Source organism: Gorilla gorilla, chromosome 7 (genome assembly GCF_029281585.2).
Source record: "Gorilla gorilla gorilla isolate KB3781 chromosome 7, NHGRI_mGorGor1-v2.1_pri, whole genome shotgun sequence".
Classification (NCBI taxonomy): domain Eukaryota; kingdom Metazoa; phylum Chordata; class Mammalia; order Primates; family Hominidae; genus Gorilla; species Gorilla gorilla.
Window position 1 is genome coordinate 15,970,449 of NC_073231.2, and position 26,478 is coordinate 15,996,926.

Genomic DNA, 26,478 nt, shown 5'->3' on the forward strand with positions numbered 1-26,478 from the left:
CCTTCCTTTCAGAGTTCCTCCGTCACATGGGCTTTGGGAGGGAACATCGTATCCGAACTCTCCCAGCACTTAACGGCCCCCATGCCGGTGTCCCCTCTTTGGAATCCTTATTCAGCTCTGAATTCACAATCCGTCCCAATGTTGACGTGGGATCGCTGCCTGTGGCTTCAGCTCCCTCACTGACATCACTTCCTTTCCACCCACAGCTCAAGTGCAAAAACTGCGGGGCCTTTGGCCACACGGCCAGAAGTACCAGGTGCCCCATGAAGTGCTGGAAGGCAGCCCTGGTTCCAGCGACCTTGGGGAAAAAGGAAGGGAAGGAAAACCTGAAACCATGGAAGCCCCAGGTTGAAGCCAACCCGGGGCCCTTGAACAAGGATAAGGGAGAGAAGGAAGAGAGACCAAGGTGAGCAGTGGGAGGGGTTTTCACCACCCTTAGGGTACTGCCTCCTAAGGACATGGTGTCTCTGCACCTGCACACCGTGTGCCTTTCCGTCTCCGGGCCAGGGAAGGAACGCTGCAGAGAAATAGGCCGCAGCTCCGTGTCCTCCGGGGTTCCGCACCCAGGAGCTCCTTTGGCTCTGGGAGATTCAGGGACGGGGAGAGGCGGGGGCGCTTCGTGCAGGTTCCCCGCGACAGAGGGAAAAGCGATGGAATCCAAATCACAGTCCTTAGTTGGGAAGCCTAGAGGGCCACCTGGAGGATGGGAAGGTTGGCACGTGAGGGAAGGTGCAGAGGCGGAAAGGGCACCAGATGTCCATTTCTGTATCACAAAACACGGAGTGGGACTGGGCCCCAGACGGGGTTCTCCCTGTCTCCTGCGGAAAACCAGGGGGCACGGCCTGACCTTTTTCCGTTCTGCAGGCAACAAGACCCGCAGAGGAAGGCTCTCCTCCACATATTTTCCGGGAAAGCTCCAGAGAAGCCGCTGCCGAATCGAAAAGGATCCACGGAATCTTCTGATTATCTGAGGGTGAGTGTCACCCCGGGCCCCTGGTCCTTTTCTCCTCTAGGTCACCCTGCTTGATTTCCTTTCAGCTTCCCGTCTGCGGGAGGAAATCGGGGAACCCCTCTTTCTTGCCTTCTTGGGGTCAGGGACTCCACGATCCTTCCAGGTCGATTTGATTGCAGGCGAAGGCATCTGAAGATGCCGTATTTCCTGTTGCTTCCTTTCTGTCCAATTATGGCAAGCCTGCCAACAACATGTTCCTAGCGGCATGAGGAAATTAGTCCCTCAGAGGCCCCAAACGTGGAGAAGGCTAAACCCAGGAACATGCACGTGTTCAGAGAAGACGTCCCGAGTACCCTTGAGCCACCAACCTGCCTTCGGAAGGGCATTAGTCCGTTCCACTTCATGGAAGGCTGAGTGGAGGCGCTTGGATCCAGTTAATGCCCAAGACGCGATCTTTTGAACAATGGTGTGCTTAGATCAGCTACACATAGCTCGAGAGCGCATCTTTCATGTGTCTTGTCCTGATCAGCACTCAGCTGGAGGGTCTGTCCCTACTTCCAAGGACCGCCTGTCGATACTGTACTAAGAATTTCATGGCGTGTGCACCTTGTCTTTGGATGTGCTTGATTTTCACGTTGGCTCCATGCTGAGGAACTACTTCTAACCTGTGTTGTTTCCTCTCTTTCAGGTTGCAAGCGGGCCAATGCCGGTCCACACAACCAGTAAGAGGCCGCGCGTGGACCCTGTCCCCGCTGATCGCTCAGCTACCGAAATGTCTGGCAGGGGCTCCGTCTTGGCTTCACTGTCTCCCCTCAGAAAAGCCAGTCTGAGCTCCTCCTCAAGTCTCGGACCAAAGGAAAGACAGACAGGGGCTGCGGCCGACATCCCTCAGCCTGCCGTCAGGCACCAGGGCCCCGAGCCTCTCCTCGTGGTGAAGCCGACACACTGCAGCCCTGAGGGTGGCTGCCGAGAAGTTCCCCAGGCTGCCTCCAAAACGCACGGCCCGCTCCAGGCCATCAGACCCCAGGCACAAGACAAACGTCCTGCGGTGACCTCACAGCCCTGCCCGCCAGCCGCCACACACAGCTTGGGCCTAGGCTCCAATCTCAGCTTCGGGCCAGGAGCCAAGAGACCTGCCCAGGCTCCGATTCAGGCTTGCCTGAACTTCCCCAAGAAACCGAGACTGGGTCCCTTCCAGATCCCCGAAAGCGCCATCCAGGGAGGTGAGCTGGGGGCCCCAGAGAATCTCCAACCTCCGCCAGCCGCAACCGAACTTGGACCAAGTACGTCGCCCCAGATGGACAGGAGGACACCGGCCCAGGTGCCCAGCGTCGACCGGCACCCTCCGCAGAGCAGACCTTGCCTGCCTACTGCCCAGGCCTGCACCATGTCCCATCACCCAGCGGCCAGCCATGATGGGGCCCAGCCTCTCAGAGTGCTCTTCCGGAGACTGGAAAACGGACGCTGGAGCTCCAGCCTCCTGGCGGCCCCCTCATTTCCCTCTCCTGAGAAGCCGGGAGGCTTCCTCGCTCAGAGCCCTCATGTGTCAGAGAAGTCTGAGGGTCCCTGTGTTCGTGTCCCACCGAGCGTCCTCTATGAGGACCTTCAGGTTTCCTCCTCCTCAGAGGACAGCGATTCTGACCTGGAGTGAGACTGCAGGTGGCAGGGGCTCCTTGGCCTCCAGCTCCCGTGACTTGGAGGGGACTGTGGGACTGAGGAGTGCGGAGCAGAGAGCAGACTCTGTGCGGTGACTCCGATGCTCCCCGGCTGTGGCGCTTCTGTGGATGTGGGAGCCCGGGCCAGGCAGGGAGCAGGTGCAGGGAGCAGGTGCAGGGACTCTGCCTCATTGAATTCTGGTGAGGGACGTTGTAGTTCGCGTGGTTCTCCGGAAACGCGCCAGGAAAAGCTTCCGTGCCAGAGATTCGTTGACTGAGAAACTGCGTGACGCACAAGAGTCAGACTTCCGCTGGGACGTCAACAGGAAACTGGGGAATTACTGTGTATTTGCTCTCTAGATGACTGAATAAGGGAAAAGTTAGGGAACCCTGAGAGGTGCAGCCCTTCCGCTGTGCCCCGCCCTGAGAGCAGTGTTTCGGACGCTGGGAAGCGTGCTGTGCAAAGCGCTCTCGGGGTCTTTCCTCAGCCTCGAAAACTGGGCTCTGGAATGCCTTTGTACATATGTGTGTTTAATTTGTTTTGAAGTGAATAAAATTCTCAAAAAGATGACATATTGTCTTTTGACTCTCATTCCGTGTCTGTGTTTAACTGATTTTCCAAGTGAAGGGGTGGCCTGGCCCTCCACCCCTGTGGGTGTTTCTAGTCAGGTGGGATGAGAGACGGAGAAAAGAAATAAGACACAGAGACAAAGTATAGGGAGACAACAGTGGGTCCAGGGGACCGGCACTCAGCACACCAAGGACCTGCACCGGCACCGGCCTCTGAGTTCCCTCAGTTTTTATTGATTATGATTTTTATTATTTCAGCAAAAAGGAATGTAGTAGGAGAGCAGGGTGATAATAAGGAGAAGGTCAACAACAACAACAAAAAAAACACGTGAGCAAAAGAATCTATATCATTATTAAGTTCAAGGGAAGGTACTATGCCTGGACGTGCACGTAGGCCAGATTTATGTTTCTCTCCACCCAAACATCTCAGCGGAGTAAAGAATAACAAGGCAGCATTACTGCCAACATGTCTCGCCTCCCGCCACACGGCAGCTTTTCTCCGAGCTCACAGTTGAACAAATGTACGATCGGGCTTTACACCGAGACATTCAGTTCCCAGGGGCAAGCAGGAGACAGTGGCCTTCCTCCATCTGAACTGCAAGAGGCTTTCCTCTTTGACTAATCCACCTCAGCACAGACCCATTACGGGTGTCAGGCTGGGGGACAGTCAGGTCTTTCCCATCCCACGAGGCCATATTTCAGACTGTCACATGGGGAGAAACCTTGGATAATACCCTGCTTTTAAGGGCAGAGGTCCCCGTGGCTTTCCACGGTGCATTGCGCCCCTGGTTTATTGAGACTAGAGAATGGCAATGACTTTTACCAAGTACACTGCTTGTAAACATTTGGTTAACAAAGCACGTCCTGCACAGCCCTAGATCCCTTAAACCTCGATTTTATACAACACAGGTTTTTGTGAGCTCCAAGTTGGGTCAAAGGGGCTGCGGCAAAGCTACAAATGATCAACATCTCAGCAAAGCAATTGTTTAAAATACAGGTCTTTTTCAAAATGGAGTCTCTTATGTCTTCCCCTTCTACATAGACACAGTGAGAGTCTGATCTCTCTTTCTTTACCCTACATCCAAGGGCTTGAACATTTCTTGACTTGTTGGCAATCCAAATCGTTACGTCTCCGAAACAGAGTTGACTGAGGGGACCGCAGTGCTGGGCAGGACCTTTGACTTCGTATACATCCACAGGAGCAAGAAAACCTCAGCCCCACTCTACCAACACGCACCTAGTAAAATTCCGCCAACCGAGTCTCACGCACACTAACACGTGGGGAGCGTTGCTTGCACCACGAGTCCCCATTTGGCTCAACCGCCGATGCCAAGTGTGTGGTTCCAGTTGCGACGGCGCCCCGTGAAGTGGCTTCCGGATGTGCGAATGAACCAGGCAGAGTTTCACTGGCCAAATAGACCCCAGCACAGCTGAAGTGAACTCCCACGTTTGGGATGTACTTCAGAGGTAAAACATTCATCCCGTCTTCTTTCCGGATGTCTGACACCATGGTTCTCCCCCTGATCCTAAGAGTAGCTGAGGTAGAGACTCACTAAAAGATCTAGGCAGGGATATCCCATCATGCACAGGCTCTCTCCATTCTCTGACCTGGGAACAACTCTGAGCAGGATTCCACATCTAGGAGGCCTCGGAACTGAGCGGGATTTTCTGAGACACACCAAATGGCTGCTCCCTTTCCGCCGCTGTTGAGGGTCGTTATCTTGATTATCCAGATCACCTAGAAAGTATCCGTATCCAGAATCAATAAGATCAACTCTCTGCTCCTCTGACAGCAGAAGGAGCAGGACCATAAGGAACCAAAGAGCGTGGAAGGAAACGATGTGACAGGAAAGCTCAGAGAACGGCCACAGGGGGTCGTCAGCAGGCCTTCCAACCTGAATCATGAATAATTAATGAAGCGCAAATCAAAGGGGACTCGAGTTTCAGCAGGAGCAATTCATCCAACGGGAGATCGCCGGAGGGCCAGCAAGATTGAGAGACTGGGAGCCGGGTGCAGTGTCAAAGGGGACGCGACTGGTTCCAAAGCTCGAGAAGACCATGGGGTCACTTGGGCTACATGAGAAAATGCCCCAGTGTGCTGGTTCATCATTCCGACTCCTGCCTGTCTCTTCCCGTCCAAGGAACATGGACCCTAAGTCGTGCAGGTGCAGATGACCATGGGCAGAATTAGGGGACGTGGCACAAAAGTTCACCGACACGGGAGTTCCACAGAAGGTGCGGTGGATCTTCGCAAATCCAGAGACATGGCAATGGGACCCAGGGAATTAGAGCCTCACAGGCGTCCGGGAGACTTTTCAGGCATAATGCCTGGAGTCGCAAGACGAGCTGAAAAAGGAGCCAGGCACTGAAGGACAAAGCATTGTGGACTTTCGTCATCTGTGTTTCCCAGTGCGGTCCAATTCACGGTGGTTTCCAAGCGCCTCCTGGGGGAGAAAACACATGAGGGTGCGGTCACGGTTCTCTGCTGACAGACTTACCTTGGGGAAGAAAGAGAAGCTCTGAAGATGGATCATGGCCGTGACTGCATGTCAAGGAGAGTCTCCTTGATGACACTGAGGCCTACGTCGAGATAGACAAAATGTGGTCCAATTAAAAGGTGTCTATTTTACCACATTTTTTTAAAACAAAACAAAACAAAAAACAAAAAAGATGGAAAAGAAGACAGGGGTACAGGCACCAGTGTTACATGTCTGATGAGGAACATCTATTCTTCAAAGCTTGCAGCTGTACAAGTAGGTTTTAGAATGTCTGTCAGCAGTGGACATGATCTTAGAGTGGGCTGTGCAAATAGACCTTTCCAGGTCATGTAATTGGATTAAGTTAATTGCAATTAAGGTACAGGTAACTGATTAGGTTAGGGTGCGTTCCACGTCAGGTGACCGGAGGCAGTATAAAAGGCAGCCTGGAAAGCAGAGGTCCCTCTCCGCCCCTTCCTCCGTCGTCCTGGATGCTGCATCGCTTCCAGCGGGGCTGCTCCAGCACCTGCCCATCTCAGCGCCAGCCGGGGAAAGAAAGTAGACGTGTAATTTCAGGTTAGTTTCACTGAACAATTGTTTGTTTCACGCAATACCTGAGGGATGGTGGAGGGGGGGAGGAAGAGACAAAGGAGGCCGAAAGATGCCGATCGCACTGGGGCTTGCTGGTGAGGTAGGATGTGTTCTCGCTACTAGTAATTCTTGGAACAGGAAACGACAAAACATATACGTCTCCACGTGTGGGATAAGACCAAGATGGGAATGCGAAAAGAAATGTACTGCAGCATGCTGAATTGGTGGGTAAATGGAAAAAAGACTTTGGAAAAAAGGGTGGTTTGCCCTTCAGCCGTGTAAGACCTCGATACGATATGGCACTTCTTCCCCGTTAGTTCAGATGAATTCGTGTGGTATGCGTAAAATACCAAAAAAATAAATAAAGAGGGGCTGGAGCTGAAGCCAAAAGATAGAACAGGAAAGACCATCACCTGCTAGTGTGGTAGAGAGGAAGGTAACTTCTCTCTATGAATTTGTGTTTGGAAGTGGCCTAATGAAATGGCAAGAGTAGCGTTTCAAGTTGTCACAGGAAGCATCCCTTATCCCTGACTTCAAACAGACCTGCCAAAGGGTGGCACACGCCATGCCCTGTGTCTTCGATCATTCTGTCCGTCAAGGGAGACAGAATCACCGTGTCTTCTACCGGAGTGAATCGTGAGAGACCTAAGTCCAGTGTCCAGAATCAGTTGTTTGTTTGGGGTTGAAAGCTCAACTCCCCATACCTAGGCCACGGGCCCTGTGGCAGGTGAGGTTTACTCTTGGACTAGGTAGTCATGGCAGAGGAACACACAATATCCGAGGATGCACACAGCACATTGTGTTCTACAGATTTGACAGACTGGTGGTGAGGTCTCCTCATGACCACACAGGCAGGGCGTTAGCAGGTGGCTTCCTGTGGGTGTGTGAATATCCAACGTGCTTAACCATCGACATGTGTGTGTTTGTGTGTGTTTCAGGTGACCCAACAGTCAACCCCTGAAAAAGGCGGTCATAAAACCCCCAGCAGACGAAGATGATGGCACGTCGGGACCCCAAATCTTGGGCCAAGAGACTGGTGAGAGCCCAGACCCTCCAGAAGCAGCGGAGGGCCCCAGTTGGGCCAAGGGCTCCCCCGCCCGATGAAGAAGATCCCAGGGTAAGTCTAGCCCTGGATCTCTTGGGTATCGGGGTGGGGGTGGGGACGGGGGGAGGGGGTGTCACACGGTCCTCGGAGACTGGGTTGGATTCCAAAGAGTTCTGTCACCACCACCCAGGTTGCTTTTCCCATCCAAGGTGGGCGTGGCTTGGGACCTTCTCCCCAGCCCGATAGGTCCCTTGAGAAACTCTTGGGGGCAACCTCTCTTTCTACTTAGAGTCCTGTGTAGCCACGTTTGGCTGCGTTGTTGACATCGGGTTCACCATCGTGCCCCTTGGAACCTTGAGTCCTTCCTTTCAGAGTTCCTCCGTCACATGGGCTTTGGGAGGGAACATCGTATCCGAACTCTCCCAGCACTTAACGGCCCCCATGCCGGTGTCCCCTCTTTGGAATCCTTATTCAGCTCTGAATTCACAATCCGTCCCAATGTTGACGTGGGATCGCTGCCTGTGGCTTCAGCTCCCTCACTGACATCACTTCCTTTCCACCCACAGCTCAAGTGCAAAAACTGCGGGGCCTTTGGCCACACGGCCAGAAGTACCAGGTGCCCCATGAAGTGCTGGAAGGCAGCCCTGGTTCCAGCGACCTTGGGGAAAAAGGAAGGGAAGGAAAACCTGAAACCATGGAAGCCCCAGGTTGAAGCCAACCCGGGGCCCTTGAACAAGGATAAGGGAGAGAAGGAAGAGAGACCAAGGTGAGCAGTGGGAGGGGTTTTCACCACCCTTAGGGTACTGCCTCCTAAGGACATGGTGTCTCTGCACCTGCACACCGTGTGCCTTTCCGTCTCCGGGCCAGGGAAGGAACGCTGCAGAGAAATAGGCCGCAGCTCCGTGTCCTCCGGGGTTCCGCACCCAGGAGCTCCTTTGGCTCTGGGAGATTCAGGGACGGGGAGAGGCGGGGGCGCTTCGTGCAGGTTCCCCGCGACAGAGGGAAAAGCCATGGAATCCAAATCACAGTCCTTAGTTGGGAAGCCTAGAGGGCCACCTGGAGGATGGGAAGGTTGGCACGTGAGGGAAGGTGCAGAGGCGGAAAGGGCACCAGATGTCCATTTCTGTATCACAAAACACGGAGTGGGACTGGGCCCCAGACGGGGTTCTCCCTGTCTCCTGCGGAAAACCAGGGGGCACGGCCTGACCTTTTTCCGTTCTGCAGGCAACAAGACCCGCAGAGGAAGGCTCTCCTCCACATATTTTCCGGGAAAGCTCCAGAGAAGCCGCTGCCGAATCGAAAAGGATCCACGGAATCTTCTGATTATCTGAGGGTGAGTGTCACCCCGGGCCCCTGGTCCTTTTCTCCTCTAGGTCACCCTGCTTGATTTCCTTTCAGCTTCCCGTCTGCGGGAGGAAATCGGGGAACCCCTCTTTCTTGCCTTCTTGGGGTCAGGGACTCCACGATCCTTCCAGGTCGATTTGATTGCAGGCGAAGGCATCTGAAGATGCCGTATTTCCTGTTGCTTCCTTTCTGTCCAATTATGGCAAGCCTGCCAACAACATGTTCCTAGCGGCATGAGGAAATTAGTCCCTCAGAGGCCCCAAACGTGGAGAAGGCTAAACCCAGGAACATGCACGTGTTCAGAGAAGACGTCCCGAGTACCCTTGAGCCACCAACCTGCCTTCGGAAGGGCATTAGTCCGTTCCACTTCATGGAAGGCTGAGTGGAGGCGCTTGGATCCAGTTAATGCCCAAGACGCGATCTTTTGAACAATGGTGTGCTTAGATCAGCTACACATAGCTCGAGAGCGCATCTTTCATGTGTCTTGTCCTGATCAGCACTCAGCTGGAGGGTCTGTCCCTACTTCCAAGGACCGCCTGTCGATACTGTACTAAGAATTTCATGGCGTGTGCACCTTGTCTTTGGATGTGCTTGATTTTCACGTTGGCTCCATGCTGAGGAACTACTTCTAACCTGTGTTGTTTCCTCTCTTTCAGGTTGCAAGCGGGCCAATGCCGGTCCACACAACCAGTAAGAGGCCGCGCGTGGACCCTGTCCCCGCTGATCGCTCAGCTACCGAAATGTCTGGCAGGGGCTCCGTCTTGGCTTCACTGTCTCCCCTCAGAAAAGCCAGTCTGAGCTCCTCCTCAAGTCTCGGACCAAAGGAAAGACAGACAGGGGCTGCGGCCGACATCCCTCAGCCTGCCGTCAGGCACCAGGGCCCCGAGCCTCTCCTCGTGGTGAAGCCGACACACTGCAGCCCTGAGGGTGGCTGCCGAGAAGTTCCCCAGGCTGCCTCCAAAACGCACGGCCCGCTCCAGGCCATCAGACCCCAGGCACAGGACAAACGTCCTGCGGTGACCTCACAGCCCTGCCCGCCAGCCGCCACACACAGCTTGGGCCTAGGCTCCAATCTCAGCTTCGGGCCAGGAGCCAAGAGACCGGCCCAGGCTCCGATTCAGGCTTGCCTGAACTTCCCCAAGAAACCGAGACTGGGTCCCTTCCAGATCCCCGAAAGCGTCATCCAGGGAGGTGAGCTGGGGGCCCCGGAGAATCTCCAACCTCCGCCAGCCGCAACCGAACTTGGACCAAGTACGTCACCCCAGATGGGCAGGAGGACACCGGCCCAGGTGCCCAGCGTCGACCGGCAGCCTCCGCACAGCAGACCTTGCCTGCCTACTGCCCAGGCCTGCACCATGTCCTATCACCCAGCGGCCAGCCATGATGGGGCCCAGCCTCTCAGAGTGCTCTTCCAGAGACTGGAAAACGGACGCTGGAGCTCCAGCCTCCTGGCGGCCCCCTCATTTCCCTCTCCTGAGAAGCCGGGAGGCTTCCTCGCTCAGAGCCCTCATGTGTCAGAGAAGTCTGAGGGTCCCTGTGTTCGTGTCCCACCGAGCGTCCTCTATGAGGACCTTCAGGTTTCCTCCTCCTCAGAGGACAGCGATTCTGACCTGGAGTGAGACTGCAGGTGGCAGGGGCTCCTTGGCCTCCAGCTCCCGTGACTTGGAGGGGACTGTGGGACTGAGGAGTGCGGAGCAGAGAGCAGACTCTGTGCGGTGACTCCGATGCTCCCCGGCTGTGGCGCTTCTGTGGATGTGGGAGCCCGGGCCAGGCAGGGAGCAGGTGCAGGGAGCAGGTGCAGGGACTCTGCCTCATTGAATTCTGGTGAGGGACGTTGTAGTTCGCGTGGTTCTCCAGAAACGCGCCAGGAAAAGCTTCCGTGCCAGAGATTCGTTGCCTGAGAAACTGCGTGACGCACAAGAGTCAGACTTCCGCTGGGACGTCAACAGGAAACTGGGGAATTACTGTGTATTTGCTCTCTAGATGACTGAATAAGGGAAAAGTTAGGGAACCCTGAGAGGTGCAGCCCTTCCGCTGTGCCCCGCCCTGAGAGCAGTGTTTCGGACGCTGGGAAGCGTGCTGTGCAAAGCGCTCTCGGGGTCTTTCCTCAGCCTCGAAAACTGGGCTCTGGAATGCCTTTGTACATATGTGTGTTTAATTTGTTTTGAAGTGAATAAAATTCTCAAAAAGATGACATATTGTCTTTTGACTCTCATTCCGTGTCTGTGTTTAACTGATTTTCCAAGTGAAGGGGTGGCCTGGCCCTCCACCCCTGTGGGTGTTTCTAGTCGGGTGGGATGAGAGACGGAGAAAAGAAATAAGACACAGAGACAAAGTATAGGGAGACAACAGTAGGTCCAGGGGACTGGCACTCAGCACACCAAGGACCTGCACCGGCACCGGCCTCTGAGTTCCCTCAGTTTTTATTGATTATGATTTTTATTATTTCAGCAAAAAGGAATGTAGTAGGAGAGCAGGGTGATAATAAGGAGAAGGTCAACAACAACAACAAAAAAAAAACACGTGAGCAAAAGAATCTATATCATTATTAAGTTCAAGGGAAGGTACTATGCCTGGACATGCAAGTCGGCCAGATTTATGTTTCTCTCCACCCAAACATCTCAGCGGAGTAAAGAATAACAAGGCAGCATTACTGCCAACATGTCTCGCCTCCCGCCACAGGGCAGCTTTTCTCCGAGCTCAGAGTTGAACAAATGTACGATCGGGCTTTACACCGAGACATTCAGTTCCCAGGGGCAAGCATGAGACAGTGGCCTTCCTCTATCTGAACTGCAAGAGGCTTTCCTCTTTGATTAATCCACCTCAGCACAGACCCATTACGGGTGTCAGGCTGGGGGACAGTCAGGTCTTTCCCATCCCACGAGGCCATATTTCAGACTGTCACATGGGGAGAAACCTTGGACAATACCCTGCTTTTAAGGGCAGAGGTCCCCGTGGCTTTCCACGGTGCATTGCGCCCCTGGTTTATTGAGACTAGAGAATGGCAATGACTTTTACCAAGTACACTGCTTGTAAACATTTGGTTAACAAGGCACGTCCTGCACAGCCCTAGATCCCTTAAACCTCGATTTTATACAACACAGGTTTTTGTGAGCTCCAAGTTGGGTCAAAGGGGCTGCGGCAAAGCTACAAATGATCAACATCTCAGCAAAGCAATTGTTTAAAATACAGGTCTTTTTCAAAATGGAGTCTCTTATGTCTTCCCCTTCTACATAGACACAGTGAGAGTCTGATCTCTCTTTCTTTACCCTACATCCAAGGGCTTGAACATTTCTTGACTTGTTGGCAATCCAAATCGTTACGTCTCTGAAACAGAGTTGACTGAGGGGACCGCAGTGCTGGGCAGGACCTTTGACTTCGTATACATCCACAGGAGCAAGAAAACCTCAGCCCCACTCTACCAACACGCACCTAGTAAAATTCCGCCAACCGAGTCCAACGCACGCTAACACGTGGGGAGCGTTTCTTGCACCACGAGTCCCCATTTGGCTCAACCGCCGATGCCAAGTGTGTGGTTCCAGTTGCGACGGCGCCCCGTGAAGTGGCTTCCGGATGTGCGTATGAACCAGGCAGAGTTTCACTGGCCAAATAGACCCCAGCACAGCTGAAGTGAACTCCCACATTTGGGATGTACTTCAGAGGTAAAACATTCATCCCGTCTTCTTTCCGGATGTCTGACACCATGGTTCTCCCCCTGATCCTAAGAGTAGCTGAGGTAGAGACTCACTAAAAGATCTAGGCAGGGATATCATATCATGCACAGGCTCTCTCCATTCTCTGACCTGGGAACAACTCTGAGCAGGATTCCACATCTAGGAGGCCTCGGAACTGAGCGGGATTTTCTGAGACACACCAAATGGCTGCTCCCTTTCCGCCGCTGTTGAGGGTCGTTATCTTGATTATCCAGATCACCTAGAAAGTATCCGTATCCAGAATCAATAAGATCAACTCTCTGCTCCTCTGACAGCAGAAGGAGCAGGACCATAAGGAACCAAAGAGCGTGGAAGGAAACGATGTGACAGGAAAGCTCAGAGAACGGCCACAGGGGGTCGTCAGCAGGCCTTCCAACCTGAATCATGAATAATTAATGAAGCGCAAATCAAAGGGGACTCGAGTTTCAGCAGGAGCAATTCATCCAACGGGAGATCGCCGGAGGGCCAGCAAGATTGAGAGACTGGGAGCCGGGTGCAGTGTCAAAGGGGACGCGACTGGTTCCAAAGCTCGAGAAGACCATGGGGTCACTTGGGCTACATGAGAAAATGCCCCAGTGTGCTGGTTCATCATTCCGACTCCTGCCTGTCTCTTCCCGTCCAAGGAACATGGAACCTAAGTCGTGCAGGTGCAGATGACCATGGGCAGAATTAGGGGACGTGGCACAAAAGTTCACCGACACGGGAGTTCCACAGAAGGTGCGGTGGATCTTCGCAAATCCAGAGACATGGCAATGGGACCCAGGGAGTTAGAGCCTCACAGGCGTCCGGGAGACTTTTCAGGCATAATGCCTGGAGTCGCAAGACGAGCTGAAAAAGGAGCCAGGCACTGAAGGACAAAGCGTTGTGGACTTTCGTCATCTGTGTTTCCCAGTGCGGTCCAATTCACGGTGGTTTCCAAGCGCCTCCTGGGGGAGGAAACACATGAGGGTGCGGTCACGGTTCTCTGCTGACAGACTTACCTTGGGGAAGAAAGAGAAGCTCTGAAGATGGATCATGGCCGTGACTGCATGTCAAGGAGAGTCTCCTTGATGACACTGAGGCCTACGTCGAGATAGACAAAATGTGGTCCAATTAAAAGGTGTCTATTTTACCACATTTTTTTAAAACAAAACAAAACAAAAAAACAAAAAAGATGGAAAAGAAGACAGGGGTACAGGCACCAGTGTTACATGTCTGATGAGGAACATCTATTCTTCAAAGCTTGCAGCTGTACAAGTAGGTTTTAGAATGTCTGTCAGCAGTGGACATGATCTTAGAGTGGGCTGTGCAAATAGACCTTTCCAGGTCATGTAATTGGATTAAGTTAATTGCAATTAAGGTACAGGTAACTGATTAGGTTAGGGTGCGTTCCACGTCAGGTGACCGGAGGCAGTATAAAAGGCAGCCTGGAAAGCAGAGGTCCCTCTCCGCCCCTTCCTCCGTCGTCCTGGATGCTGCATCGCTTCCAGCGGGGCTGCTCCAGCACCTGCCCATCTCAGCGCCAGCCGGGGAAAGAAAGTAGACGTGTAATTTCAGGTTAGTTTCACTGAACAATTGTTTGTTTCACGCAATCCCTGAGGGATGGTGGAGCGGGGGAGGAAGAGGCAAAGGAGGCCGAAAGATGCCGATCGCACTGGGGCTTGGTGGTGGGGTAGGATGTGTTCTCGCTACTAGTAATTCTTGGAACAGGAAACGACAAAACATATCCGTCTCCACGTGTGGGATAAGACCAAGATGGGAATGCGAAAAGAAATGTACTGCAGCATGCTGAATTGGTGGGTAAATGGAAAAAGGACTTTGGAAAAAAGGGTGGTTTGCCCTTCAGCCGTGTAAGACCTCGATACGATATGGCACTTCTTCCCCGTTAGTTCAGATGAATTCGTGTGGTATGCGTAAAATACCAAAAAAATAAATAAAGAGGGGCTGGAGCTAAAGCCAAAAGATAGAACAGGAAAGACCATCACCTGCTAGTGTGGTAGAGAGGAAGGTAACTTCTCTCTATGAATTTGTGTTTGGAAGTGGCCTAATGAAATGGCAAGAGTAGCGTTTCAAGTTGTCACAGGAAGCATCCCTTATCCCTGACTTCAAACAGACCTGCCAAAGGGTGGCACACGCCATGCCCTGTGTCTTCGATCATTCTGTCCGTCAAGGGAGACAGAATCACCGTGTCTTCTACCGGAGTGAATCGTGAGAGACCTAAGTCCAGTGTCCAGAATCAGTTGTTTGTTTGGGGTTGAAAGCTCAACTCCCCATACCTAGGCCACGGGCCCTGTGGCAGGTGAGGTTTACTCTTGGACTAGGTAGTCATGGCAGAGGAACACACAATATCCGAGGATGCACACAGCACATTGTGTTCTACAGATTTGACAGACTGGTGGTGAGGTCTCCTCATGACCACACAGGCAGGGCGTTAGCAGGTGGCTTCCTGTGGGTGTGTGAATATCCAACGTGCTTAACCATCGACATGTGTGTGTTTGTGTGTGTTTCAGGTGACCCAACAGTCAACCCCTGAAAAAGGCGGTCATAAAACCCCCAGCAGACGAAGATGATGGCACGTCGGGACCCCAAATCTTGGGCCAAGAGACTGGTGAGAGCCCAGACCCTCCAGAAGCAGCGGAGGGCCCCAGTTGGGCCAAGGGCTCCCCCGCCCGATGAAGAAGATCCCAGGGTAAGTCTAGCCCTGGATCTCTTGGGTATCGGGGTGGGGGTGGGGATGGGGGGAGGGGGTGTCACACGGTCCTCGGAGACTGGGTTGGATTCCAAAGAGTTCTGTCACCACCACCCAGGTTGCTTTTCGCATCCAAGGTGGGCGTGGCTTGGGACCTTCTCCCCAGCCCGATAGGTCCCTTGAGAAACTCTTGGGGGCAACCTCTCTTTCTACTTAGAGTCCTGTGTAGCCACGTTTGGCTGCGTTGTTGACATCGGGTTCACCATCGTGCCCCTTGGAACCTTGAGTCCTTCCTTTCAGAGTTCCTCCGTCACATGGGCTTTGGGAGGGAACATCGTATCCGAACTCTCCCAGCACTTAACGGCCCCCATGCCGGTGTCCCCTCTTTGGAATCCTTATTCAGCTCTGAATTCACAATCCGTCCCAATGTTGACGTGGGATCGCTGCCTGTGGCTTCAGCTCCCTCACTGACATCACTTCCTTTCCACCCACAGCTCAAGTGCAAAAACTGCGGGGCCTTTGGCCACACGGCCAGAAGTACCAGGTGCCCCATGAAGTGCTGGAAGGCAGCCCTGGTTCCAGCGACCTTGGGGAAAAAGGAAGGGAAGGAAAACCTGAAACCATGGAAGCCCCAGGTTGAAGCCAACCCGGGGCCCTTGAACAAGGATAAGGGAGAGAAGGAAGAGAGACCAAGGTGAGCAGTGGGAGGGGTTTTCACCACTCTTAGGGTACTGCCTCCTAAGGACATGGTGTCTCTGCACCTGCACACCGTGTGCCTTTCCGTCTCCGGGCCAGGGAAGGAACGCTGCAGAGAAATAGGCCGCAGCTCCGTGTCCTCCGGGGTTCCGCACCCAGGAGCTCCTTTGGCTCTGGGAGATTCAGGGACGGGGAGAGGCGGGGGCGCTTCGTGCAGGTTCCCCACGACAGAGGGAAAAGCGATGGAATCCAAATCACAGTCCTTAGTTGGGAAGCCTAGAGGGCCACCTGGAGGATGGGAAGGTTGGCACGTGAGGGAAGGTGCAGAGGCGGAAAGGGCACCAGATGTCCATTTCTGTATCACAAAACACGGAGTGGGACTGGGCCCCAGACGGGGTTCTCCCTGTCTCCTGCGGAAAACCAGGGGGCACGGCCTGACCTTTTTCCGTTCTGCAGGCAACAAGACCCGCAGAGGAAGGCTCTCCTCCACATATTTTCCGGGAAAGCTCCAGAGAAGCCGCTGCCGAATCGAAAAGGATCCACGGAATCTTCTGATTATCTGAGGGTGAGTGTCACCCCGGGCCCCTGGTCCTTTTCTCCTCTAGGTCACCCTGCTTGATTTCCTTTCAGCTTCCCGTCTGCGGGAGGAAATCGGGGAACCCCTCTTTCTTGCCTTCTTGGGGTCAGGGACTCCACGATCCTTCCAGGTCGATTTGATTGCAGGCGAAGGCATCTGAAGATGCCGTATTTCCTGTTGCTTCCTTTCTGTCCAATTATGGCAAGCCTGCCAACAACATGTTCCTAGCGGCATGAGGAAATTAGTCCCTCAGAGGCCCCAAACGTGGAGAAGGCTAAACCCAGGAACATGCACGTGTTCAGAGAAGACGTCCCGAGTACCCTTGAGCCACCAACCTGCCTTCGGAAGGGCATTAGTCCGTTCCACTTCATGGAAGGCTGAGTGGAGGCGCTTGGATCCAGTTAATGCCCAAGACGCGATCTTTTGAACAATGGTGTGCTTAGATCAGCTACACATAGCTCGAGAGCGCATCTTTCATGTGTCTTGTCCTGATCAGCACTCAGCTGGAGTCCTACTTCCAAGGACCGCCTGTCGATACTGTACTAAGAATTTCATGGCGTGTGCACCTTGTCTTTAGATGTGCTTGATTTTCACGTTGGCTCCATGCTGAGGAACTACTTCTAACCTGTGTTGTTTCCTCTCTTTCAGGTTGCAAGCGGGCCAATGCCGGTCCACACAACCAGTAAAAGGCCGCGCGTGGACCCTGTCCCCGCTGATCGCTCAGCTACCGAAATGTCTGGCAGGGGCTCCGTCTTGGCTTCACTGTCTCCCCTCAGAAAAGCCAGTCTGAGCTCCTCCTCAAGTCTCGGACCAAAGGAAAGACAGACAGGGGCTGCGGCCGACATCCCTCAGCCTGCCGTCAGGCACCAGGGCCCCGAGCCTCTCCTCGTGGTGAAGCCGACACACTGCAGCCCTGAGGGTGGCTGCCGAGAAGTTCCCCAGGCTGCCTCCAGAACCCACGGCCCGCTCCAGGCCATCAGACCCCAGGCGCAAGACAAACGTCCTGCGGTGACCTCACAGCCCTGCCCGCCAGCCGCCACACACAGCTTGGGCCTAGGCTCCAATCTCAGCTTCGGGCCAGGAGCCAAGAGACCTGCCCAGGCTCCGATTCAGGCTTGCCTGAACTTCCCCAAGAAACCGAGACTGGGTCCCTTCCAGATCCCCGAAAGCGCCATCCAGGGAGGTGAGCTGGGGGCCCCGGAGAATCTCCAACCTCCGCCAGCCGCAACCGAACTTGGACCAAGTACGTCGCCCCAGATGGACAGGAGGACACCGGCCCAGGTGCCCAGCGTCGACCGGCAGCCTCCGCACAGCAGACCTTGCCTGCCTACTACCCAGGCCTGCACCATGTCCCATCACCCAGCGGCCAGCCATGATGGGGCCCAGCCTCTCAGAGTGCTCTTCCAGAGACTGGAAAACGGACGCTGGAGCTCCAGCCTCCTGGCGGCCCCCTCATTTCCCTCTCCTGAGAAGCCGGGAGGCTTCCTCGCTCAGAGCCCTCATGTGTCAGAGAAGTCTGAGGGTCCCTGTGTTCGTGTCCCACCGAGCGTCCTCTATGAGGACCTTCAGGTTTCCTCCTCCTCAGAGGACAGCGATTCTGACCTGGAGTGAGACTGCAGGTGGCAGGGGCTCCTTGGCCTCCAGCTCCCGTGACTTGGAGGGGACTGTGGGACTGAGGAGTGCGGAGCAGAGAGCAGACTCTGTGCGGTGACTCCGATGCTCCCCGGCTGTGGCGCTTCTGTGGATGTGGGAGCCCGGGCCAGGCAAGGAGCAGGTGCAGGGAGCAGGTGCAGGGACTCTGTCTCATTGAATTCTGGTGAGGGACGTTGTAGTTCGCGTGGTTCTCCGGAAACGCGCCAGGGAAAGCTTCCGTGCCAGAGATTCGTTGCCTCAGAAACTGCGTGACGCACAAGAGACAGACTTCCGCTGGGACGTCAACAGGAAACTGGGGAATTACTGTGTATTTGCTCTCTAGATGACTGAATAAGGGAAAAGTTAGGGAACCCTGAGAGGTGCAGCCCTTCCGCTGTGCCCCGCCCTGAGAGCAGTGTTTCGGACGCTGGGAAGCGTGCTGTGCAAAGCGCTCTCGGGGTCTTTCCTCAGCCTCGAAAACTGGGCTCTGGAATGCCTTTGTACATATGTGTGTTTAATTTGTTTTGAAGTGAATAAAATTCTCAAAAAGATGACATATTGTCTTTTGACTCTCATTCCGTGTCTGTGTTTAACTGATTTTCCAAGTGAAGGGGTGGCCTGGCCCTCCACCCCTGTGGGTGTTTCTAGTCGGGTGGGATGAGAGACGGAGAAAAGAAATAAGACACAGAGACAAAGTATAGGGAGACAACAGTGGGTCCAGGGGACTGGCACTCAGCACACCAAGGACCTGCACCGGCACCGGCCTCTGAGTTCCCTCAGTTTTTATTGATTATGATTTTTATTATTTCAGCAAAAAGGAATGTAGTAGGAGAGCAGGGTGATAATAAGGAGAAGGTCAACAAGAACAACAAAAAAGAACACGTGAGCAAAAGAATCTATATCATTATTAAGTTCAAGGGAAGGTACTATGCCTGGACGTGCACGTCGGCCAGATTTATGTTTCTCTCCACCCAAACATCTCAGCGGAGTAAAGAATAACAAGGCAGCATTACTGCCAACATGTCTCGCCTCCCGCCACACGGCAGCTTTTCTCCGAGCTCAGAGTTGAACAAATGTACGATCGGGCTTTACACCGAGACATTCCGTTCCCAGGGGCAAGCATGAGACAGTGGCCTTCCTCTATCTGAACTGCAAGAGGCTTTCCTCTTTGACTAATCCACCTCAGCACAGACCCATTACGGGTGTCAGGCTGGGGGACAGTCAGGTCTTTCCCATCCCACGAGGCCATATTTCAGACTGTCACATGGGGAGAAACCTTGGACAATACCCTGCTTTTAAGGGCAGAGGTCCCCGTGGCTTTCCACGGTGCATTGCGCCCCTGGTTTATTGAGACTAGAGAATGGCAATGACTTTTACCAAGTACACTGCTTGTAAACATTTGGTTAACAAGGCACGTCCTGCACAGCCCTAGATCCCTTAAACCTCGATTTTATACAACACAGGTTTTTGTGAGCTCCAAGTTGGGTCAAAGGGGCTGCGGCAAAGCTACAAATGATCAACATCTCAGCAAAGCAATTGTTTAAAATACAGGTCTTTTTCAAAATGGAGTCTCTTATGTCTTCCCCTTCTACATAGACACAGTGAGAGTCTGATCTCTCTTTCTTTACCCTACATCCAAGGGCTTGAACATTTCTTGACTTGTTGGCAATCCAAATCGTTACGTCTCTGAAACAGAGTTGACTGAGGGGACCGCAGTGCTGGGCAGGACCTTTGACTTCGTATACATCCACAGGAGCAAGAAAACCTCAGCCCCACTCTACCAACACGCACCCAGTAAAATTCCGCCAACCGAGTCCAACGCACGCTAACACGTGGGGAGCGTTGCTTGCACCACGAGTCCCCATTTGGCTCAACCGCCGATGCCAAGTGTGTGGTTCCAGTTGCGACGGCGCCCCGTGAAGTGGCTTCCGGATGTGCGTATGAACCAGGCAGAGTTTCACTGGCCAAATAGACCCCAGCACAGCTGAAGTGAACTCCCACATTTGGGATGTACTTCAGAGGTAAAACATTCATCCCCTCTTCTTTCCGGATGTCTGACACCATGGTTCTCCCCCTGATCCTAAGAGTAGCTGAGGTAGAGACTCACTAAAAGATCTAGGCAGGGATATCCCATCATGCACAGGCTCTCTCCATTCTCTGACCTGGGAACAACTCTGAGCAGGATTCCACATCTAGGAGGCCTCGGAACTGAGCGGGATTTTCTGAGACACACCAAATGGCTGCTCCCTTTCCGCCGCTGTTGAGGGTCGTTATCTTGATTATCCAGATCACCTAGAAAGTATCCGTATCCAGAATCAATAAGATCAACTCTCTGCTCCTCTGACAGCAGAAGGAGCAGGACCATAAGGAACCAAAGAGCGTGGAAGGAAACGATGTGACAGGAAAGCTCAGAGAACGGCCACAGGGGGTCGTCAGCAGGCCTTCCAACCTGAATCATGAATAATTAATGAAGCGCAAATCAAAGGGGACTCGAGTTTCAGCAGGAGCAATTCATCCAACGGGAGATCGCCGGAGGGCCAGCAAGATTGAGAGACTGGGAGCCGGGTGCAGTGTCAAAGGGGACGCGACTGGTTCCAAAGCTCGAGAAGACCATGGGGTCACTTGGGCTACATGAGAAAATGCCCCAGTGTGCTGGTTCATCATTCCGACTCCTGCCTGTCTCTTCCCGTCCAAGGAACATGGAACCTAAGTCGTGCAGGTGCAGATGACCATGGGCAGAATTAGGGGACGTGGCACAAAAGTTCACCGACACGGGAGTTCCACAGAAGGTGCGGTGGATCTTCGCAAATCCAGAGACATGGCAATGGGACCCAGGGAGTTAGAGCCTCACAGGCGTCCGGGAGACTTTTCAGGCATAATGCCTGGAGTCGCAAGACGAGCTGAAAAAGGAGCCAGGCACTGAAGGACAAAGCGTTGTGGACTTTCGTCATCTGTGTTTCCCAGTGCGGTCCAATTCACGGTGGTTTCCAAGCGCCTCCTGGGGGAGGAAACACATGAGGGTGCGGTCACGGTTCTCTGCTGACAGACTTACCTTGGGGAAGAAAGAGAAGCTCTGAAGATGGATCATGGCCGTGACTGCATGTCAAGGAGAGTCTCCTTGATGACACTGAGGCCTACGTCGAGATAGACAAAATGTGGTCCAATTAAAAGCTGTCTATTTTACCACATTTTTTTTAAAACAAAACAAAACAAAAAAACAAAAAAGATGGAAAAGAAGACAGGGGTACAGGCACCAGTGTTACATGTCTGATGAGGAACATCTATTCTTCAAAGCTTGCAGCTGTACAAGTAGGTTTTAGAATGTCTGTCAGCAGTGGACATGATCTTAGAGTGGGCTGTGCAAATAGACCTTTCCAGGTCATGTAATTGGATTAAGTTAATTGCAATTAAGGTACAGGTAACTGATTAGGTTAGGGTGCGTTCCACGTCAGGTGACCGGAGGCAGTATAAAAGGCAGCCTGGAAAGCAGAGGTCCCTCTCCGCCCCTTCCTCCGTCGTCCTGGATGCTGCATCGCTTCCAGCGGGGCTGCTCCAGCACCTGCCCATCTCAGCGCCAGCCGGGGAAAGAAAGTAGACGTGTAATTTCAGGTTAGTTTCACTGAACAATTGTTTGTTTCACGCAATCCCTGAGGGATGGTGGAGGGGGAGAGGAAGAGACAAAGGAGGCCGAAAGATGCCGATCGCACTGGGGCTTGCTGGTGGGGTAGGATGTGTTCTCGCTACTAGTAATTCTTGGAACAGGAAACGAGAAAACATATCCGTCTCCACGTGTGGGATAAGACCAAGATGGGAATGCGAAAAGAAATGTACTGCAGCATGCTGAATTGCTGGGTAAATGGAAAAAGGACTTTGGAAAAAAGGGTGGTTTGCCCTTCAGCCGTGTAAGACCTCGATACGATATGGCACTTCTTCCCCGTTAGTTCAGATGAATTCGTGTGGTATGCGTAAAATACCAAAAAAATAAATAAAGAGGGGCTGGAGCTAAAGCCAAAAGATAGAACAGGAAAGACCATCACCTGCTAGTGTGGTAGAGAGGAAGGTAACTTCTCTCTATGAATTTGTGTTTGGAAGTGGCCTAATGAAATGGCAAGAGTAGCGTTTCAAGTTGTCACAGGAAGCATCCCTTATCCCTGACTTCAAACAGACCTGCCAAAGGGTGGCACACGCCATGCCCTGTGTCTTCGATCATTCTGTCCGTCAAGGGAGACAGAATCACCGTGTCTTCTACCGGAGTGAATCGTGAGAGACCTAAGTCCAGTGTCCAGAATCAGTTGTTTGTTTGGGGTTGAAAGCTCAACTCCCCATACCTAGGCCACGGGCCCTGTGGCAGGTGAGGTTTACTCTTGGACTAGGTAGTCATGGCAGAGGAACACACAATATCCGAGGATGCACACAGCACATTGTGTTCTACAGATTTGACAGACTGGTGGTGAGGTCTCCTCATGACCACACAGGCAGGGCGTTAGCAGGTGGCTTCCTGTGGGTGTGTGAATATCCAACGTGCTTAACCATCGACATGTGTGTGTTTGTGTGTGTTTCAGGTGACCCAACAGTCAACCCCTGAAAAAGGCGGTCATAAAACCCCCAGCAGACGAAGATGATGGCACGTCGGGACCCCAAATCTTGGGCCAAGAGACTGGTGAGAGCCCAGACCCTCCAGAAGCAGCGGAGGGCCCCAGTTGGGCCAAGGCTCCCCCGCCCGATGAAGAAGATCCCAGGGTAAGTCTAGCCCTGGATCTCTTGGGTATCGGGGTGGGGGTGGGGATGGGGGGAGGGGGTGTCACACGGTCCTCGGAGACTGGGTTGGATTCCAAAGAGTTCTGTCACCACCACCCAGGTTGCTTTTCGCATCCAAGGTGGGCGTGGCTTGGGACCTTCTCCCCAGCCCGATAGGTCCCTTGAGAAACTCTTGGGGGCAACCTCTCTTTCTACTTAGAGTCCTGTGTAGCCACGTTTGGCTGCGTTGTTGACATCGGGTTCACCATCGTGCCCCTTGGAACCTTGAGTCCTTCCTTTCAGAGTTCCTCCGTCACATGGGCTTTGGGAGGGAACATCGTATCCGAACTCTCCCAGCACTTAACGGCCCCCATGCCGGTGTCCCCTCTTTGGAATCCTTATTCAGCTCTGAATTCACAATCCGTCCCAATGTTGACGTGGGATCGCTGCCTGTGGCTTCAGCTCCCTCACTGACATCACTTCCTTTCCACCCACAGCTCAAGTGCAAAAACTGCGGGGCCTTTGGCCACACGGCCAGAAGTACCAGGTGCCCCATGAAGTGCTGGAAGGCAGCCCTGGTTCCAGCGACCTTGGGGAAAAAGGAAGGGAAGGAAAACCTGAAACCATGGAAGCCCCAGGTTGAAGCCAACCCGGGGCCCTTGAACAAGGATAAGGGAGAGAAGGAAGAGAGACCAAGGTGAGCAGTGGGAGGGGTTTTCACCACTCTTAGGGTACTGCCTCCTAAGGACATGGTGTCTCTGCACCTGCACACCGTGTGCCTTTCCGTCTCCGGGCCAGGGAAGGAACGCTGCAGAGAAATAGGCCGCAGCTCCGTGTCCTCCGGGGTTCCGCACCCAGGAGCTCCTTTGGCTCTGGGAGATTCAGGGACGGGGAGAGGCGGGGGCGCTTCGTGCAGGTTCCCCGCGACAGAGGGAAAAGCGATGGAATCCAAATCACAGTCCTTAGTTGGGAAGCCTAGAGGGCCACCTGGAGGATGGGAAGGTTGGCACGTGAGGGAAGGTGCAGAGGCGGAAAGGGCACCAGATGTCCATTTCTGTATCACAAAACACGGAGTGGGACTGGGCCCCAGACGGGGTTCTCCCTGTCTCCTGCGGAAAACCAGGGGGCACGGCCTGACCTTTTTCCGTTCTGCAGGCAACAAGACCCGCAGAGGAAGGCTCTCCTCCACATATTTTCCGGGAAAGCTCCAGAGAAGCCGCTGCCGAATCGAAAAGGATCCACGGAATCTTCTGATTATCTGAGGGTGAGTGTCACCCCGGGCCCCTGGTCCTTTTCTCCTCTAGGTCACCCTGCTTGATTTCCTTTCAGCTTCCCGTCTGCGGGAGGAAATCGGGGAACCCCTCTTTCTTGCCTTCTTGGGGTCAGGGACTCCACGATCCTTCCAGGTCGATTTGATTGCAGGCGAAGGCATCTGAAGATGCCGTATTTCCTGTTGCTTCCTTTCTGTCCAATTATGGCAAGCCTGCCAACAACATGTTCCTAGCGGCATGAGGAAATTAGTCCCTCAGAGGCCCCAAACGTGGAGAAGGCTAAACCCAGGAACATGCACGTGTTCAGAGAAGACGTCCCGAGTACCCTTGAGCCACCAACCTGCCTTCGGAAGGGCATTAGTCCGTTCCACTTCATGGAAGGCTGAGTGGAGGCGCTTGGATCCAGTTAATGCCCAAGACGCGATCTTTTGAACAATGGTGTGCTTAGATCAGCTACACATAGCTCGAGAGCGCATCTTTCATGTGTCTTGTCCTGATCAGCACTCAGCTGGAGTCCTACTTCCAAGGACCGCCTGTCGATACTGTACTAAGAATTTCATGGCGTGTGCACCTTGTCTTTAGATGTGCTTGATTTTCACGTTGGCTCCATGCTGAGGAACTACTTCTAACCTGTGTTGTTTCCTCTCTTTCAGGTTGCAAGCGGGCCAATGCCGGTCCACACAACCAGTAAAAGGCCGCGCGTGGACCCTGTCCCCGCTGATCGCTCAGCTACCGAAATGTCTGGCAGGGGCTCCGTCTTGGCTTCACTGTCTCCCCTCAGAAAAGCCAGTCTGAGCTCCTCCTCAAGTCTCGGACCAAAGGAAAGACAGACAGGGGCTGCGGCCGACATCCCTCAGCCTGCCGTCAGGCACCAGGGCCCCGAGCCTCTCCTCGTGGTGAAGCCGACACACTGCAGCCCTGAGGGTGGCTGCCGAGAAGTTCCCCAGGCTGCCTCCAGAACCCACGGCCCGCTCCAGGCCATCAGACCCCAGGCGCAAGACAAACGTCCTGCGGTGACCTCACAGCCCTGCCCGCCAGCCGCCACACACAGCTTGGGCCTAGGCTCCAATCTCAGCTTCGGGCCAGGAGCCAAGAGACCTGCCCAGGCTCCGATTCAGGCTTGCCTGAACTTCCCCAAGAAACCGAGACTGGGTCCCTTCCAGATCCCCGAAAGCGCCATCCAGGGAGGTGAGCTGGGGGCCCCGGAGAATCTCCAACCTCCGCCAGCCGCAACCGAACTTGGACCAAGTACGTCGCCCCAGATGGACAGGAGGACACCGGCCCAGGTGCCCAGCGTCGACCGGCAGCCTCCGCACAGCAGACCTTGCCTGCCTACTACCCAGGCCTGCACCATGTCCCATCACCCAGCGGCCAGCCATGATGGGGCCCAGCCTCTCAGAGTGCTCTTCCAGAGACTGGAAAACGGACGCTGGAGCTCCAGCCTCCTGGCGGCCCCCTCATTTCCCTCTCCTGAGAAGCCGGGAGGCTTCCTCGCTCAGAGCCCTCATGTGTCAGAGAAGTCTGAGGGTCCCTGTGTTCGTGTCCCACCGAGCGTCCTCTATGAGGACCTTCAGGTTTCCTCCTCCTCAGAGGACAGCGATTCTGACCTGGAGTGAGACTGCAGGTGGCAGGGGCTCCTTGGCCTCCAGCTCCCGTGACTTGGAGGGGACTGTGGGACTGAGGAGTGCGGAGCAGAGAGCAGACTCTGTGCGGTGACTCCGATGCTCCCCGGCTGTGGCGCTTCTGTGGATGTGGGAGCCCGGGCCAGGCAAGGAGCAGGTGCAGGGAGCAGGTGCAGGGACTCTGCCTCATTGAATTCTGGTGAGGGACGTTGTAGTTCGCGTGGTTCTCCGGAAACGCGCCAGGAAAAGCTTCCGTGCCAGAGATTCGTTGCCTCAGAAACTGCGTGACGCACAAGAGACAGACTTCCGCTGGGACGTCAACAGGAAACTGGGGAATTACTGTGTATTTGCTCTCTAGATGACTGAATAAGGGAAAAGTTAGGGAACCCTGAGAGGTGCAGCCCTTCCGCTGTGCCCCGCCCTGAGAGCAGTGTTTCGGACGCTGGGAAGCGTGCTGTGCAAAGCGCTCTCGGGGTCTTTCCTCAGCCTCGAAAACTGGGCTCTGGAATGCCTTTGTACATATGTGTGTTTAATTTGTTTTGAAGTGAATAAAATTCTCAAAAAGATGACATATTGTCTTTTGACTCTCATTCCGTGTCTGTGTTTAACTGATTTTCCAAGTGAAGGGGTGGCCTGGCCCTCCACCCCTGTGGGTGTTTCTAGTCGGGTGGGATGAGAGACGGAGAAAAGGAATAAGACACAGAGACAAAGTATAGGGAGACAACAGTGGGTCCAGGGGACTGGCACTCAGCACACCAAGGACCTGCACCGGCACCGGCCTCTGAGTTCCCTCAGTTTTTATTGATTATGATTTTTATTATTTCAGCAAAAAGGAATGTAGTAGGAGAGCAGGGTGATAATAAGGAGAAGGTCAACAACAACAACAAAAAAAAACACGTGAGCAAAAGAATCTATATCATTATTAAGT

General features: G+C 53.8%; 4 protein-coding genes across 4 annotated transcripts; all 4 read left to right on the top strand.

Annotated features, from left to right (window-relative positions):
• Positions 1 to 263: 263 nt before the first annotated feature.
• Positions 264 to 2,603, top strand: LOC134759001 (protein FAM90A15-like). The gene is made up of 3 exons (XM_063708973.1): positions 264 to 406; positions 865 to 973; positions 1,641 to 2,603. Exons 1-3 carry the CDS (start codon positions 264 to 266, stop codon positions 2,601 to 2,603), a joined length of 1,215 nt encoding a protein of 404 aa, XP_063565043.1.
• A 4,636-nt stretch (positions 2,604 to 7,239) lies between these two features.
• Positions 7,240 to 10,253, top strand: LOC134759002 (protein FAM90A15-like). Its single transcript, XM_063708974.1, has 4 exons — positions 7,240 to 7,362; positions 7,857 to 8,056; positions 8,515 to 8,623; positions 9,291 to 10,253. Exons 1-4 carry the CDS (start codon positions 7,240 to 7,242, stop codon positions 10,251 to 10,253), a joined length of 1,395 nt encoding a protein of 464 aa, XP_063565044.1.
• Positions 10,254 to 14,892: 4,639 nt separating this feature from the next.
• LOC134759003 (protein FAM90A15-like) lies at positions 14,893 to 17,899 on the top strand. Its single transcript, XM_063708975.1, has 4 exons — positions 14,893 to 15,015; positions 15,510 to 15,709; positions 16,168 to 16,276; positions 16,937 to 17,899. The coding sequence occupies exons 1-4, from the start codon at positions 14,893 to 14,895 to the stop codon at positions 17,897 to 17,899; spliced, it is 1,395 nt and encodes a 464-aa protein (XP_063565045.1).
• A 5,312-nt stretch (positions 17,900 to 23,211) lies between these two features.
• Positions 23,212 to 25,544, top strand: LOC129524357 (protein FAM90A15-like). Its single transcript, XM_063708976.1, has 3 exons — positions 23,212 to 23,354; positions 23,813 to 23,921; positions 24,582 to 25,544. Exons 1-3 carry the CDS (start codon positions 23,212 to 23,214, stop codon positions 25,542 to 25,544), a joined length of 1,215 nt encoding a protein of 404 aa, XP_063565046.1.
• Positions 25,545 to 26,478: the final 934 nt, after the last annotated feature.

Excerpts from the sequence above, each read along its gene's own strand:
- LOC134759001 (XM_063708973.1), top strand. The coding sequence starts at position 264 with ATGAAGTGCTGGAAGGCAGCCCTGGTTCCAGCGACCTTGGGGAAAAAG. Across the intron at positions 407-864 it reads GAGAAGGAAGAGAGACCAAG|GCAACAAGACCCGCAGAGGA; the intron begins GTGAGCAGTGGG and ends TCCGTTCTGCAG. Across the intron at positions 974-1,640 it reads AATCTTCTGATTATCTGAGG|GTTGCAAGCGGGCCAATGCC; the intron begins GTGAGTGTCACC and ends CCTCTCTTTCAG.
- LOC134759002 (XM_063708974.1), top strand. The coding sequence starts at position 7,240 with ATGATGGCACGTCGGGACCCCAAATCTTGGGCCAAGAGACTGGTGAGA. Across the intron at positions 8,057-8,514 it reads GAGAAGGAAGAGAGACCAAG|GCAACAAGACCCGCAGAGGA; the intron begins GTGAGCAGTGGG and ends TCCGTTCTGCAG. Across the intron at positions 8,624-9,290 it reads AATCTTCTGATTATCTGAGG|GTTGCAAGCGGGCCAATGCC; the intron begins GTGAGTGTCACC and ends CCTCTCTTTCAG.
- LOC134759003 (XM_063708975.1), top strand. The coding sequence starts at position 14,893 with ATGATGGCACGTCGGGACCCCAAATCTTGGGCCAAGAGACTGGTGAGA. Across the intron at positions 15,016-15,509 it reads CCGATGAAGAAGATCCCAGG|CTCAAGTGCAAAAACTGCGG; the intron begins GTAAGTCTAGCC and ends TTCCACCCACAG. Across the intron at positions 15,710-16,167 it reads GAGAAGGAAGAGAGACCAAG|GCAACAAGACCCGCAGAGGA; the intron begins GTGAGCAGTGGG and ends TCCGTTCTGCAG.
- LOC129524357 (XM_063708976.1), top strand. The coding sequence starts at position 23,212 with ATGAAGTGCTGGAAGGCAGCCCTGGTTCCAGCGACCTTGGGGAAAAAG. Across the intron at positions 23,355-23,812 it reads GAGAAGGAAGAGAGACCAAG|GCAACAAGACCCGCAGAGGA; the intron begins GTGAGCAGTGGG and ends TCCGTTCTGCAG. Across the intron at positions 23,922-24,581 it reads AATCTTCTGATTATCTGAGG|GTTGCAAGCGGGCCAATGCC; the intron begins GTGAGTGTCACC and ends CCTCTCTTTCAG.